This window comes from Phocoena phocoena, chromosome 5 (assembly GCF_963924675.1).
Source record: "Phocoena phocoena chromosome 5, mPhoPho1.1, whole genome shotgun sequence".
Lineage (NCBI taxonomy): Eukaryota > Metazoa > Chordata > Mammalia > Artiodactyla > Phocoenidae > Phocoena > Phocoena phocoena.
Genome location: NC_089223.1, coordinates 111,750,688 through 111,767,730, shown reverse-complemented (window position 1 = coordinate 111,767,730; position 17,043 = coordinate 111,750,688). Strand labels below are relative to the sequence as shown.

General features: G+C 38.6%; 1 protein-coding gene and 1 pseudogene across 1 annotated transcript in view; one reads left to right on the top strand and one right to left on the bottom strand.

Annotated features, from left to right (window-relative positions):
- Nucleotides 1-6,221, top strand: part of ZGRF1 (zinc finger GRF-type containing 1) — a 65,529-nt gene extending 59,308 nt beyond the window's left edge. The window contains exons 23-27 of the mRNA XM_065877273.1: nt 1,698-1,821; nt 4,483-4,659; nt 4,793-4,927; nt 5,639-5,900; nt 6,076-6,221. Of these exons, the coding sequence (XP_065733345.1) occupies nt 1,698-1,821; nt 4,483-4,659; nt 4,793-4,927; nt 5,639-5,900; nt 6,076-6,221 (844 nt within the window). The remainder of the gene's footprint in view (nt 1-1,697; nt 1,822-4,482; nt 4,660-4,792; nt 4,928-5,638; nt 5,901-6,075) is intronic.
- Nucleotides 6,222-11,871: 5,650 nt separating this feature from the next.
- Nucleotides 11,872-13,063, bottom strand: LOC136123241 (periodic tryptophan protein 1 homolog pseudogene; annotated as a pseudogene).
- Between the last annotated feature and the right edge of the window lie 3,980 nt (nt 13,064-17,043).

Below are 17,043 nucleotides of genomic sequence, written 5' to 3'. Positions count from 1 at the left end.
TTGAGGCAGTTGGATCACTACTTGGATCACAGTTTAGACATTCTTAAAGCCTTGAACGTTCAAGTGCTAGGATTCTACTAGAACGTTGCAGGCTTCTCAACCAGACTAAAGGTGCCTCTTTAGTCATAGTTTAAGAACCTAACTCTACTGAAGAATGTTCTTTAGTTCCTTACCTTGATATAATTCCAGTGTTTAGGTTCCAAAAATATTTTTTAGATTATGAAAGTAGATAAAGAAAAATAAGTTGAAAATGAAAATTTGTCTACTAAAATTTAGGAAACTATGAAATCTTCTAAGCTGTCTCAGCCAATTGAAACACTGTGCTTTCAAAGCATCTCTTACTGAGGAATCCTAAAGGTAGTGGAAGGAGTACTAGACCAGACTCAGTAGGCTTCAGTCCTAGGCCTTGTTCTGTCCCCCTTGTTGTTTCGTTTTCTTTCTTTTTTATAGTAAATATTTAATCTTCTGATTTCCAGTTTGTAAGTGTTGAAAACGCACAAGAAAGATTTTACTTCACAAGTACTTTTATGTTAATATATTTTGATTCAATATATATGGCAATAAATCTCCACACGTCATAACCAAAAGTATGTTTTCTTCCCCTTAAAAAATGGGGATGTAACATTAACAACCACTGTAAAATAAAGCACACAATTATTTTGGTGAATTTACAGTTCTTTTTTCCCAGGTGTAAGGATGAGGGAGTAGGGCATCAACTGTCACGATCTGCCTGGGACTTGGGAGGTTCCGGCATCATGGGGTCTTCAGTGTTTAAACTGGGACAGTCCTGGGCAAACCAGAATGAGTTGGTCACCCTACTCAGGAGCCAGGGATGGAGAAAGTAACGCCCTGCATGAGAGGGTGGAGGGTTAATACTGTGGAGCACCTACTGTCTACTAAACACATTACATACTTTATAAAGTCCTTACAACAGCCATGCATGGTATTATTATATCAGGATTACTGATAAGAATAGTGAAGCTGTAGAGATTAAATAACTTGCTGTGTCCACACAATATAACAGAGCTAAAATTTGGATATAGGTTTTTCTTCAAAACTTGGACTTTTCCCCACTATATTCTATTCCTATTTAGAAAGACATTTTACCCCTGAGAGCCTAATTTGCTTCATCTCTAAAACAAGAGTTTAAGGCAGATGACTTCTAAGAATGTTTCTAAGTTTGTAGATTCTAAAAATCATTGTTTCTCAAAGTGTGTTCTGTGAAATACTAAGTCCTTGCAGAGGCAGGGGACACTTACTAGGTTTTATGTGGAAAAAAGTAAAGTTATGTAAAGGACTCTTTTTTTTTTTTTTTTTTGCGGTACACGGGCCTCTCGCCACTGTGGCCTACCCCGCCGTGGAGCACAGGCTCCGGATGCGCAGGCTCAGGGGCCATGGCTCATGGGCCCAGCCGCTCCGCGGCATGTGGGATCCTCCCAGACCGGGGCACGAACCCGTGTCCCCTGCATCGGCAGGCGGACTCTCAACCACTGCGCCACCAGGGAAGCCCAAGGATTCTTTACTGCACAACTTTTTAAAGCCTTTTAATACACTTATCACTGTTAAGCCTTGTTAGTTCTGAGAACGTGTCATGGTATTCAAATTCTTTGAAATACATTTTAGAAAATAGTGCAGTAAATGATGTTAATGCATGTTTCTCTCATTGCTTAGATTAATTTTTAGAATTCTGTTTTTAGGTTTGAGTGTGAAAAGCTGATTCTGGTTGGAGATCCCAAACAGCTCCCTCCTACTATTCAGGGTTCTGATGCAGCTCATGAAAATGGATTGGAACAAACGCTTTTTGATCGACTTTGCTTAATGGTACTACTGCCAAGTTCATACAGAACTATCATTTGTTGATTATACACTGTGTAGGTTGATAGAAAGTGAAAACATTAGAAGAACAAGTCCTTGCCCTAAAATTACGTTAATTGGAATTATTTAGAAAGTACTCATCTTAAAGATAAGTTGAACCCTAATAATTTAAGAATGAAATGAATCTTTTCCCTGTGTACTTTCGTAGTGGGTAGTAAGTATATTGATTTTGCTGTAAAATAAAAAAAAATCTATATGTCTCTGTTATCCATGTCCCCTATTGTAGAGCTGTTGTAGAGCTCTACTTCACATTTTTTTTAATTTAAAAATGATTAATATAGCCCTAAGCTGAGGTGACATTCACGTAACGTAAAATCAACCATTTTATAATTGCTGTCATTTGGAGGCTCATTCTTCCATTTTTTTTTCACTGGGATGGATGCAGATTTGGGGGGCCTGGGTTTATACATTTTGGAAGTTCACTTTCAATGATGCAAAAATTAAAATTCAAAAGTGAATATATATTTAAATGTGGAAAGCAATCATAACAATAAATTTCACAAATCATCCCCCCCCCAAATTAACCATTTTAAATGAATAATTCAGTGGCACTTTAGTACATCCACAGTGCTGTGCAACCACTACCTCTGTCTAGTTCCAAAACATTTTCATCCCCCCAAAATAAAACTGTACCCATTTAGCAGTCACTCTCTATTCCCTCCCTCCAGCCCCTGGCAAGCACCAGTCTGCTTTCAGTCTGTATGGATTTATCTTTTCTGTATTTCATATCATACGGTCTTAACAATTTTCGTATCATTCAGCTTGAAATCATACAATATGTGACCTTTTGTGTCTGGCTTCTTTCACTTAGCACGACATTTTTGAGGTTTATCCACACTGGCGGCATGTAACAGTACTTTTACTTTTTTTTTAAGTACATTTACAGTGTAGTGCAACCATTACCCCATCCTTTTCCAGAACATTTTCATCAACCCAACAGAAACTTTGTACCTATTAAACAATAATTCCTCACTCCCCTCTCCCCTGAGCCCCTGGTGACCCCTATTCTACTTTTGGTCTCTATATTTGCCTTTTACAGGTGCTTCAAGTAAGTAGAATCATACAATATTTTCCCTTTTGTGTCTGGCTTTATTTACTGAGCATAATGTTTTCAGTTTGTCCATGTTTCAGTATGTGTCAGAATTTTATTCCTTGTTAAGGCTAACTAGTAGTCCATCGTTTTATGTGTACACCACATTTTATTTATCCACTCATCTGTTGATGGACATTGGGGTTCTTTCCGCCCTTCAGCTATTGTGAATAATGCTGTTAGGAAAATTGGTATCAATTATCTGTTCAAGTCTCTGCTTTCAGTTGTTTTGAGTACACACCCAGAAGTGCAACTGCTGGATCTGATGGTAATTCTATGTTTAACTTTTGAGAAACTGCCAAACTCTTTTCCATCGCTGCTGCTCCATTTTACATTCCCAACAGCAATGTACAAGGGTTCTAATTTCTCCACATCTTCACCAACACTTGTTATTTTTCATTTTTTAAAATAACAGCTATCTTAATGGGTATAAAGTGGTATCTCATTGTGGTTTCCCTAATGTCTAATCATGTTGAGCATCTTTTCATGCACTTATCTTTGGAAAAATGCCTATTCACGCCCTTTGCCTATTTTTGAATTGGATTGTTTGTTGTGTTGTTGAGTTGTAGGAGTTCTTTATATATTTTGGATATTAATCCCTTATCAGATATGATTTGCAAATATTTTCTTCCATTTGGTGGGTTGTCTTTTCACATATTTATGCCCTAAAAGAGTATTGGGGATTGATTTTTTTCCTCACATATTTCTCCCTCATAGAAGATCCTTTGTCCATGTGATCACTAATCCTGCATTTTATTACATATTATTAGAGTGCCTTGTAACTATTCAAAATGTTCAAACAATATTACAGAACATTTTGCAAATAAAGAACATACTCAAGGAAAGCCCTGAAGTAGATGGGAGTTGGTTTATGATGTATTAAGAAAATTGGAGGGGGCTTCCCTGGTGGCGCAGTGGTTGAGAGTCCGCCTGCTGATGCAGGGGACACGGGTTCGTGCCCCGGTCCGGGAAGATCCCACATGCCGCGGAGTGGCTAGGCCCGTGAGCCATGGCCGCTGAGCCTGCGCATCCGGAGCCTGTTGCTCCGCAACGGGAGAGGCCACAACAGTGAGAGGCCCGCGTACCGCAAAAAAAAAAAAAAAAAAAAAGAAAATTGGAAACGTCTTTGAAGATTCAAAATGAAAAATGGCTTGTACCTAAGGAGGATAGTTAATGAGTTATCAACAACAGTTTCTAATTTTTTTAAAGATTTATTTTCAATTTAGTGTTAGGCCAATTCCATATAGATTATGAAAGCATGATGTTAGGTACCATACTTATTAGATAGTCTAAGGTTTGTTTATATTTTATAATTTTCTGGTATAAAAAGTTTACTATAAAAATATTTTTAGTAAATTCAAAAAAATTCTTTTTATTCATTTTATCATGGCTGTAATTTACTAAGAGCACAATATGGCAGTATTTTTAAACTTTAAAATATTATTGTGGATTTTTTTTTCCACTAAGAAAAAAAATGCTGTTTTAATTCTTTATTTTTCTGCATTTAAATTTCTTAGGGTCACAAACCAGTTCTATTGAGAACCCAGTACCGTTGTCACCCTACAATCAGTGCTATTGCTAATGATCTGTTTTATGAAGGAAACCTCATGAATGGTGTTTCAGAAACAGAGAGGAGCCCTTTACTGGAATGGCTCCCAACGCTGTGTTTCTATAATGTTAAAGGACTGGAACAGGTAAATGACATTAGTGTTGATAAGAGTCAACACAGTTTCCTGTTTTAATTTTATTGTTGTTGTTTGCATGCTTTTCATGGTCTTTCCGTAGTGTTTCTGGGAAATGTAATTTAGGTTCTGTTTCTTATTCCAGATTGAAAGAGATAACAGCTTTCATAATGTGGCAGAAGCTGCTTTCACACTCAAGCTCATCCAGTCACTGATTGCAAGTGGAATAGCGGGCTCTATGATTGGGGTGATAACATTATACAAATCCCAAATGTACAAGGTTTGTATTACCTATTATGATATTTACCATTATTAAATATTATAATTTCATATTATAATATTTTATATTACATTTGTAGTAGTTTGGTTTGTGTTGGTTTGGTGCTAGAAAAACTTTGGGGACTGTAGTTACTATATTAAAACAGCATTCAGACTTTTGTCTAGTCTGGCTTTTTTTCTGTATAATTAAATGTAAACCTAACAAGGGTTAATTAAATTCAGTTTACAGCTGTTGGGGCAAAAATGCAAATAAACAAATTAGAGGGAAGGAAATATGGTATATGCTTTGTGTTTTGGGACAGATGGGATTGAGTCTGTTTTCCAAAATGTTCTTTCATTATTATTACATTTTATCAGTAAATCAAAGATAGATACCAGATATTAATCTACACACAAGCCAGTTACTTCTAACTAGTTTTCATTTATATTTATTTTTAGTATTTTTCATGTTTCATTTAGTTTATCAGCCCTAAATTAGCATATCTAAATACGTTTCCTAGCAAAAGATAAATCATCACTTTGATTTTGTTTCATAACTTACATTATCATTAGTTATTTATCATTTCAGAAATTAGCCAAATCTCTGTAATAAAAAAGAAAATGAAAATTACCCACCATTAGTTAAATGATGACAGCTGCTGTGGGTAGGTTGAGAGGCGTAGGTTCTTCATGACGTCTGCACCGCATGAACCTTGTCTTCTTTCCTCCACAGCTCTGTCATTTACTCAGTGCTGTGGACTTTGACCATCCTGATATGAAAGCTGTGCAGGTGTCCACAGTAGATGCTTTTCAGGGAGCTGAAAAGGAGATCATTATTCTGTCCTGCGTAAGGACCAGACAAGTAGGATTTATTGATTCAGAAAAAAGAATGAATGTTGCATTGACCAGAGGAAGGAGGCATTTGTTGATTGTCGGAAATTTAGCCTGTCTGAGGAAAAATCGACTATGGGGGCGTGTGATCCAACACTGTGAAGGTAAAATAAAAATGTATTTAATTCAAGCATTTTGAATTAAAACAGACTTTTGGGTTAGTGCTTGGGGTGGTTCTGGTAGGAACAGCTCTGAATTTGCCACTATGGGAGATGAGTGAAATGATAATATGGAAACTACTGTAAAGTATAGTTGTCTCATGTTTTGTATCTTTCTAAGGGAGGGAAGATGGATTGCAACACGCAAGCCAGTATGAACCACAGCTGAACCATCTCCTTAAAGATTATTTTGAAAAACAAGCAGAAGAAAAACAGAAGAAAAAGAATGAAAAAGATAAATCTTATTTGCAAAAAGACATGATATAGTTTGTATTTATATAATTTCAAATTCATTTTACATTATACATTTGTATATTTTTATTACCCCAAACCCATTATTGAAATAAAAAAGACATTTAAACAAAAGTAAATAAACATGTAAAATTTTGCTCTTCAGAAAAAGTATAGTTACTTATATTAAGATAGGCAGATGTTGAAAGTAATATAAAATCTCACTAATAAAAATAATTTTTTTCTAAAAATTATGGCTTCTGTTTGCTAAAGAAATTAATTTTACAAGGAGCAAGAAAAAGCCTTTATGGGGAATACCAATGTTACTTCAAAAATAAGTGAATATCTCAAAAGCTCATCTGTGAAAACATGTCTACACAGTTATACCAACACACTCCTTTCTGAACTACAGCTCTAGCTGAATCTTTTAAAAATAATTATAATGCCCTGTCATTTTATAAGTAAAAACATATTCACAATAAAACTTTTAAGCAGTACAAAAGAAAGAAGAGAAATGAACTAAAAGTTCATTCCTGAAGACAGCAGTGCTCAAAACTTGCCATGACCCTGGTATAGTAGGTGCTCAATAAGTATCTGTTGGATGAATGAATGAATGGATGGATGAAAGACTTCCTTTGGCTCATTTCATTCTATAGTCTTTTTCCTGTGCATTTATTTGCATAGTAGTTATTGGTATATATAGTATATAATGGATTTTAAAATATTATAAAAAGAATACATTCCCCTTATAGAAAATCTGCAAAATACAGAAGAGTATACAATAGAAAATAAAAAGCACCTGGAGATTCACTACCCAGAGATAATAATTGCTAACATATTGCTTCAGTCTTTTTTCTATCCTTATATTCCATATGTAAATAAACCATTTGTTGTATGATTTTTAGCCATTATTAACAAAGGAACATTTACTTATCCTACATGGAAAAATGGCAAGGGCTTGATTATAATTAATACCAATGAAATATTTGTCTTTACCAATTAAAAACTCATATTTTTTATGAGTGATTCGAGTCAATTTTTTTTTTCTTTTTTTTTTTGCGGTACACGGGCCTCTCACTGCTGTGGCCTCTCCCGCCACGGAGCACAGGCTCCAGATGCGCAGGCCCAGCAGCCATGGCCCACGGGCCCAGCCGCTCTGTGGCATGTGGGATCCTCCCAGACCGGGGCATGAACCCGTGTCCCCTGCATCGGCAGGCGGACTCTCAACCACTGCGCCACCAGGGAAGCCCGACATTTATTTTAAAGATGCAGAAAATTGCTTACTTGAATTACTTCACTGTAAAAAATGACCAGTCTACCTCTATGAAACTCTTCTTTTGTTTGGGAGAAAAATAAATTTAATGAAGAAACAAAAGTTGTAATTCTCCAAGCCTTGTCCACAATGTGTTAGTGATTGCGACAGCATTTGCTCTTTTAATGTAAGTGAAAAATGTGACTCTCGAGTTCCAGGCAATGCCTGACTGAATAGGAGACACCTCAGAAATTACTCATTGCCCCTTGGGGACCCTGGTGGGGTCCAAAAGCCCCTTGAGCCCAGCACATCCTCAGTAGATTCACTAGGACAGAGACCCAGGCCTGATGTGAGATGCCACCTGTAGTCTAGACAGGGTGGGTGCCCCAGCTGAGCTCTGCATCACCATCTGGGGAAGCAGGAGGGGAGAGAAGCCTTTAACAATCTGCCATTACCCCAAAGAGGCCTTGCTTAGTTGGAAGTTACTTTTCTACCCTGGAATTGTGTGTCTTACAACCAGAAGAAAAGGAGTAACCTTAATGGACCAGTTTACTTCCCAACTCTACTGAGAATGCAAACTTGAGTGCCACCTTATGTCAATTACATGGACAAGAAAGGAGCCACAATTTCACAAAACACAAGATGGCAGAACAGAAGGACCTTGAGCTCATCTTCTCTTACGAGGAGATTAAAAATGAAAAAGACTGAAAAAAAAAATTAAAAAGACTGGAACCTACCAAAAAAGATGTTCTACATCCAAAGACATAAAGAAGAAACCCAACAAGATGGTAGGAGGGACACACACGATATAATCAAATCTCATAACTCCTGGGTCGGCAACCCACAAACTGGGGAACAATTATATGACAAAAGTTCTACCACAGGAGAGTTCTGAGCCCGTCGTCGGGCTCCTCAGCCTGGGGGTCTGGCATCAGGAGGAGGAGCCCCCAGAGCATTTGGCTTTGAAGGCCAGCAGCACTTGAGTGCAGGAGCTCCACAGGACTGGGGGAAACAGACTCCACTCTGGGAGGGTACACACAAGGTCTCATGCGCACCAGGACCCAGGGCAAAAGCAGTGACTTCATAGGAGCCTGGGCCAGACCTACCTGCTGGTCTTAGAGGGTCTCCTGGGAAGGTGGAGGGCAGCTGTGGCTCACTGTGAGGATAAGGACACCAGTGGTGGGCCTACTGGGGAGCATCCATCAGTGTGAACTGTCCTGGAGACTGCCATTTTGGGACCAAGACCTGGCCCACCCCAAAAGCCTGTGGACTCCAGTGCTGGGACGCCTCAGGCCAAACAATAGGGCAGGAACACAGCCCCACCCATCAGCAGACAGGCTGCCTAACAACGTCCTGGGCCCACAGCCACCTCTTGACACGCCCCTAGACATGGCCCCACCCACCAGAGGGCCAAGACCCAGCTCCACCCACCAGTGCCCAGGCACTGGCCCCTCCCACCAGGAAGCCTGCACAAGCCTCTAGACCGGCCTCATCCACCAGGGGCAGACACCAGAAGCACGAAAACTAAGATCCGGCAGCCTGTGGAACCAAGTCAGCAGACACAGATCATAACCTACCCTGGGACCACCTGGTCCCTGGCCCTTGGGTGACAAGAGGCAAGTGTACTGCTGGGACTCATAGGACACCTCCCATAGAGGGCCCCTTATCCAAGGTTGAGAAACATAACTAACCTTCCATATATATAAAAATATAAATGTAGACAAAATGAGATAGCAAAGGAATATGTTCCAGACAAAAGAACAAGTCAAAACCCCAGAAGAACAACTAAGTGGCATAGAGATAGGCTATCTACCTGAGGAAGAGTTCAGAGTAGTGATCATAATGATGATCCAAGAACTCAGGGAAAGAATGGATGCACAGAGCGATAAGCTACAAGAAGTTTTTAACAAAGAGTTAGAAAACATAAAGAACAGCCAGAGTTGAAGAATACAATAACTGCAATGAAAAACACACTAGAAGGAATCAATAGCAGAATATATGAGGCAGAAGAATGGATAAGTGAGCTGGAAGACAGAATGGTGGTAATCACTGCCATGGAACAGAATAAAGAAAAAGAAATGAGGACAGTTTAAGAGACCTCTGGGACAACATCAAATGCACCAACATTCACATTATAGGGGTCCCAGAAGGAGAAGAGAAAGAAAGAGCCTGAGATAATAGCTGAAAACTTCCCTAACAACAGAAAGGAAACAGTCACCCAAGTCCAGGAAGTGCAGAGAGTCTCATATAGGATTAACCCAAGGAGGGACATGCTGAGACACATAGTAATCAAACTGATGAAAATTAAAGATAAAGAGAAAATATTAAAAGCAGCCAGGGAAACCAGCAGATAACATGTAATGGAATCCCCATAAGGTTATCAGCTAATTTTTCAGCAGAAACTCTGCAGGCCAGAGGGGATGGCACAAAACATTTAAAGTGATGAAAGGGAAAAACCTACAACCAAGAATACTCTACCCAGCAAGGTTCTCAGATTTGATGGAGAAATCAAAAGCTTTACAGATAAGCAGAAGCTAAAAGAATTCAGCACCACCAAACCAGCTATATAACAAATGCTAAAAGAACTTCTCTAGGCAGAAAAGGCCACAACTAGAAACACAAAACCTACAAATTGGGAAAGGTAACTAGTAAAGGCAAACATATAGTAAAGGTAGGAAATCATTCACATACAAATATAACATCTAAACCAGTAATCATGAGGAGAAGAGTGCAAATGCAGGATATCTGAAATTAAGAGACCAGCAATTTGGGACCTCCCTGGTGGTCCAGTAGTTAAGACTCCATGCTCCCAATGCAGGAGGGCCCAGGTTCAATCCCTGGTCAGGGAACTAGATCCCACATGCTGCAACTAAGAGCCCGCATGCTGCAAATAAAGATCCCACATGCTGTGACTAAAGATCCTGCATGCCGCAACGAAGATGCTGTGTGCCACAACTAAGACTTGGCGCAGCCAAATAAATAAATAAATGTTAAGAAAAAGAGACCGGCAACTTAAAACAATCATATATATATACAGACTTCTATATCAAAACCTCATGGTGACCACAAACCAAAAATCTATAATAGATATACCACCACACACAAAAGAAAAAGGAATCCAAACACAATACTAAAGATAGTCATCAAATCACAGGATAAGAGAATAAAAGAGGAAAGGAATAAAAAAGACCTACAAAAACAAATCCAAAACAATTAACAAAATGGCAATAAGAATATACATATCGATAATTACCTCAAATGTAAATGGATTAAATGCTCCAACCAAAAGACAAAGACCGGCTGAATGGATACAAAAACAAGACCTGTATATATGCTGTCTACAAGAGAGGCACTTCAGATCTAGAGACACACATACAGACTGAAAATGAGGGGATAAAAAAAGGTATTCCATGCAAATAGAAATCAAAAGACACCTGGAGTAGCAATACTCATATCAGACAGACTTTAAAATAAAGACTGTTACAAGAGACAAAGAAGGACACTACATAATGATCAAGGGATCAATCCAAGAAGATATAACAATTCCAAATAACATGCACTCAACATAGGAGCACCTCAATATATAAGGCAAATGTTAACAGACATAAAAGGAGAAATTGACACTTATACAATAATAGTGGGGAACTTTAACAACCCATTTTCATCAATGGACAGATCATCAAGACAGAAAATCAATAAGAAAACACAGGCCTTAAATGACACATTAGACCAGATGGACTTAATTGATATCTATAGAGCATTCCATCCAAAAGCAGCAGAATATACATTCTTTTAAAGTGCAGGTGGAACATTCTCCAGGATAGATCACATGCTGGGCCACAAAGTAAGCCTCGGTAAATTTAAGAAAACTGAAATCATATCAAGCATCTTTTCTGACCACAACACTATGAAATTAGAAATCAACTACAAGAAAAAAACTGCAGAAAACAAACACATGGAGGCTAAACAATATGCTACTACACAACCCATGGATCATTGAAGAAATCAAAGAACTCAAAAAATATCTAGAGATAAATGAAAATGAAAACACAGTGATCCAAAACCTATGGGATGCAGCAATTCTAAAAGCAGTTCTAAGAGGGATGTGTATAGCAATACAAGCTTACCTCAGGAAACAAGAAAAATCTCAAACAACCTTACACCTAAAGCAACTAGAGAAAGAAGAACAAACAAAACCCAAAGTTAGTTAAAGGAAAGAAATCATAAAGATCAGAGCAGAAATAAGTGAAATAGAGATGAAGAGCACCATAGAAAAGATCAATGAAACGAAAACTGATTCCTTGAAAAGATAAACAAAATTGATAAACCTTAAGCCAAACTCATCAAGAAAAAAAGGGAGAGGGCCTGAATCAGAAATGAAAAAGGAGAAGTCACGACCGGCACTACAGAAATACCAAGGATCATAAGAGTCTACTACGAAAAACTATATTCCAATAAAATGGACAGATTTTTCACATACTTGTCTGCTGATGCAGTCACAAGACAGCCCTTGATTTGACTGCTTAGATCAAGACGAGAAATTTCATCATTGTGTGCATTAAGTGTAAAAACTGGCTTATCTGAGTGTGCATCCAAATTATATACAAAACCGTCATCTGTACTGGCCAAAAAATGACAAGGTGAAAAGTGATTCCAAGTCACTCTCAATCTGCCCACTGAATCGCCACATTTGATGGCTTTCCTCTGGACTTCGGCAGTCATACAAAGCCACTGACTTATCATATGATCCAGAAATCAGAGTCTGTGTTTCAAATGGATGAAACTGGAGAGTCTGGATCTTGTCTGTATGTATGGCAAGGCTGGCTGCTGGTTTCCCCAAGGATGTATCCCACAGAATAACAGTGTTATCAGCTGATGCACTGGCCTGGCCAGCACATTTCTGATCAGCTTATTCCAAGAAAGGTCAAGGACAGCATCGGTATGCCCATCTGCTGAAGAATTCATCTTTCCTTTCTTTTTCTTCTTTTTTGATAGCTTATTTCTAAATGTAAAGACTGGCTCTAAAGAGTTCCACTATATCGAAATCCCACACTTCAATGATGGGGGTCATGTTTCCCACAGCAATGTAATTTCCAGTTGAATCATCTGGGCTAGGATCAAAATTCAGCCATTCCACACTCAAAGGGTATGCAGACAACAGGATATCATGGTGGACATAAAAAGAATCTTCTTATTGATTATAAACATGTACCTCTAAATTGCATTGGTCCTGTTCGGCTCTGCCACAAACTATGAGAATGTCATTGGGCTTAATCAAGAAAACTTCACATTCGTACTGCTCTGTATCTTTCAGAGTAACATAAGGATCTTGATCATTACTCCCATAGACTGTAAGACCCAAAAGAGATTCACCAAGAGTTTCAGTATCTGGGTCACCTTCTTCATTATATTTATCTAAGTCATACTCAGCCAGCTCATCATCATCCAGCGTCCTGTCATCCTCTGGGTCACCATCCTCCAGGGGCTCCCGAGGTCGGGCCTGGGTACAGGCACCCTGCATGCCATCTTCTGAAGGATCACCTGTCTCCTCTTCATCACTGCCACCTTTTTCTTGTAATTTTTCCTTTGCTTCAGGAATAAGACGTTTCACTTCCTTTTCACTAAGCTCTACAGATTATTCTAGGTAGAAGAAATGGACAGGGGCTTCCCTGGTGCCACAGTGGTTAAGAATTTGCCTGCCAATCCAGGGGACACGGGTTTGAGCCCCAGTCCGGGAGGATCCCACATGCCACGGAGCAACTAAGCCCACGCGCCACAACTACTGAGCCTGCACTCTGAAGCCCGCAGGCCACAACTACTGAAGCTCGCGGGCCTAGAGCCGATGCTCTGCAGCAGGAGAGGACACCGCAGTGAGAAGCCCGCACACCAGAACAAAGAGCAGTCCCCACTCGCCACAACTAGAGAAAGCCCCTGTGCAGCAACAAAGACACGACACAGCCAAAAAAAAAAAATCTTAGTAAGAAAAGAGTGTAAAGTAACCTAGTAATAATTAAAAAAAAAAAAAAAAGAAATGGAAAGATTCTTAGAGAGGTACAATCTCCCGAGACTTAACCAGGAAGAAATAGAAAATATGAACAGACTAATTACAAGTACTGAAATTGAATCTGTGATTTAAAAACTCCCAGCAAATGAAAATCCAGGACCAGACAGCTTCACAAACGAATTCTACCAAACATTTAGACAACAGTTAACACCTATCCTTCTGAAACTATTCCAAAAAATGGCAGAGGAAGGAACACTTCTGAACTCATTCTACGAGGCCAGCGTCAGTCACCCTGATACCAAATCAGACAAAGATATCCCAAAAAAGAAAATTACAGGCCAATATCACTGATGAACATAGACGCAAAAATCCTCAACAAAATACTAGCAAACCGAATTCAACAATACATTAAAAGAGTCATGCACCATGCTGAGTGGGATTTATCCCAGGGATGCAAGGACTTTTAAAATTTATTTATTTTTATTTTTAATTTTTTTTGGCCATGCTGCCCAGCTTGAGGGATCTTAGTTCCCTGACCAGGGATTGAACCTGTGCCCCCTGCAGTGGAAGTACAGAGCAAGGACTTTTCAATATCTGCAAATCAATCAGTGTGAGGCACCACATTAACAAATTGAAGAATAAAAACCATAAGATCATCTAAATAGACGCAGAAAAAGCTTTTGATAAAATTCAACACCCATTTATGATAAATACTCTCCAGAAAGTGGGCATACAGGGAACCTACCTCAACATAATAAAGGCCATATATGACAAACCCACAACTAACATCATACTCAGTGGTGAAAAGCTGAAACCATTTCCTCTAAGACCAGGAACAAGACAAGGATGTCCACTCTTGTGACTTTTATTCAACACATTTCTGGAAGTCCTAGCCATGGCAATCAGAGAAGAAAAAGAAATAAAAGGAATCCAAATTGGAAAAGAAGTAGTAAAACTGTCACTGTTTGCAGATGACATGGTAATACACATAGAAAATCCTACAGACGCTACCAGAAAACTACTAGAGCTCATCCATGAATTCAGTAAGTCGCAGGATACAAAATTAATACACAGAAATCTGTTGCATTTCTATACACTAACAATGAAAGATCAGAAAAGGGAAATTAGGGAAACAATCCCATTTACCATCACATCAAAAAGAATAAAATACCTAGGAATAAACCTACCTAAGGAGGCAGAAGACCTGTACTCTGAAAACTATAAGAAGCTAATAAAAGAAACTGAAGATGACACAAACAGATGGAAAGATGTACCGTGTTCTTGGACTGGAACAATCAATGTTGTCAAAATGACAATAGTACCCAGAGCAATCTACAGATTCAAGGCAATCCCTATCAAATTACCAATGGCATTTTTCACAGAACTAGAACAAATACTTTTTAAATTTGTATGGAAACACGAAAGACCCCAAATAGTCAAAGCAATCTTGAGAAACAAAAAAAGAGCTGGAGGAATCAGGCTCCCTGACTTCAGACTATACTACAAAGCCATAGTCATCAAAACAATATAGTACTTGCACAAAAACAGAAATACAGATTAATGGAATAGCATAGAAAGCCCAGAAATAAATCCATACACCTATGGTCAATTAATCTATGACAAAGGTGGCAAGAGTATACAGTGAAGAAAAGACAGTCTCTTCAATAGGTGGTGCTGGGAAAATTGGACAGCTACATGTAAAAGAATGAAATTAGAACATTCTCTAACACCACATACAAAACAAACTCAAAATGGATTAAAGTCCTAAATGTAAGACCACATACTATAAAACTCCTAGAGGAAAACATAGGCAGAACATTCTTTGACATAAATCACAGCAATGTCTTTTTGGATGTGTCACCTAGAGTAATGGGAATAAAAACAAAAATAAACAAATGGGACCTAATAAACTTAAGAGCTTTTGCACAGCAAAGGAAACCGTAAAACAAAAAGACAACATACAGAATGGGAGAAAATATTTGCAAATGATGTGACTGACAAGAGATTAATCTCCAAAATATACCAAAAAAAGAATACAACTCAATATCAAAAATACAAACAACCCAATCAAAAAATGGGCAGAGGATCTAGATACACATTTCTCCAAAGAAGACATACAGATGGCCCACAGGCACATGAAAAAATGTTCAACATTGCTGATTATTAGAGAAATGCAACTCAAAACTACAACGAGGTATCACGTCACACCGGTCAGAATGGCCATCATGAGAACATCTACAAATAATAATTGCTGGAGAGGGTGTGGAGAAAAAGGAACCCTCCTACACTGTTGGTGGGAATGTAAATTGGTACACCACTATGGAGAACACTATAGATGTTCCTGAAAAAACTAACAGAGTTACCATATGATCCTGCAATCCCACTCCTGGACATATACTCAGAGAAAGCCATAATTCAAAGAGATATGTGCACCCCAATGTTCATAGTATCACTATTTACAATAGCCAAGATGTGGGAACAACCTAAATGTCATTGCCAGAGGAATGGATAAAGAAGATGTGGTATATTTATATAATGGGTATTACTCAGCCATAAAAGAGAATGAAATAATGTCATTTGCAGCAACACAGATGGACCTAAAGATTATCATCCTAAGTGAAGTAAACCAGACAAAGAAAGACAAATATCATATCGCTTATATGTGGAATCTATATTAAAAAATGATACAAATGAACTTATATACAAAACAGAAATAGACCCACAGACACAGAAAACAAACTTATGGTTACCAAAGGGGAAAAGGGGGAGGAGGGACAAATTAGGAGTTTGGGATTAACATATACACACTACTATATATAAAATAGATAACCAACAAGAACCTACTGTATAGCACAGGGAACTATACTCAATGTTTTGTAATAACCTATAAGGAAAAAGAACCTGAAAAAAATAGATATTTATGTATGTATAACTGAATCACTTTGCTGTCCTGAAACTAACACAACATTGTAAATGAACTATACAAAGGAAGGAAGGGAGGGAGGGAGGGAGGGAGGGAGATGTGATTCTCAACAGTTCCTTACATTGGGTAAGGAATAGTTAAAGGAAGTATTACAGAGCCACGCTTTACCTCTGAGCTGTACAATTTGACAACACATATTTAAACTTTATTCCTGAGTTTTGCTACCCAAACTTCCCCTATTTTTCATTTCTTTCTTTTTTTTTTTTTTTTTTGGTTGCGGTACACGGCCTCTCCCATTGCGGTGCAGAGGCTCCGGACGCGCAGGCTCAGCGGCCATGGCTCACGGGGCCCAGCCGCTCTGCGGCATGTAGGATCTTCCCGGACAGGGGCACGAACCCGTGTCCCCTGCATCGGCAGGCGGACTCTCAACCACTGCACCAGCAGAGAAGCCCTATTTTTCATTTCTTGAGTCAATCCATTCTTGGCCATCTGGAGCTAGGTCTCAAGTAATTTTTTTTTCCGAGAAGAGTGTATAAATGACATAACTTTTGAGGCATGGTATACCTGAGGATATATTTTTGTTACATATACTTATGAGAGCTATCTAAACACCATGGGAATTGCCCTTGGACTCACTTCCTATTCATTTGGATGACAGTTGACTTTCCATCTCAGATCT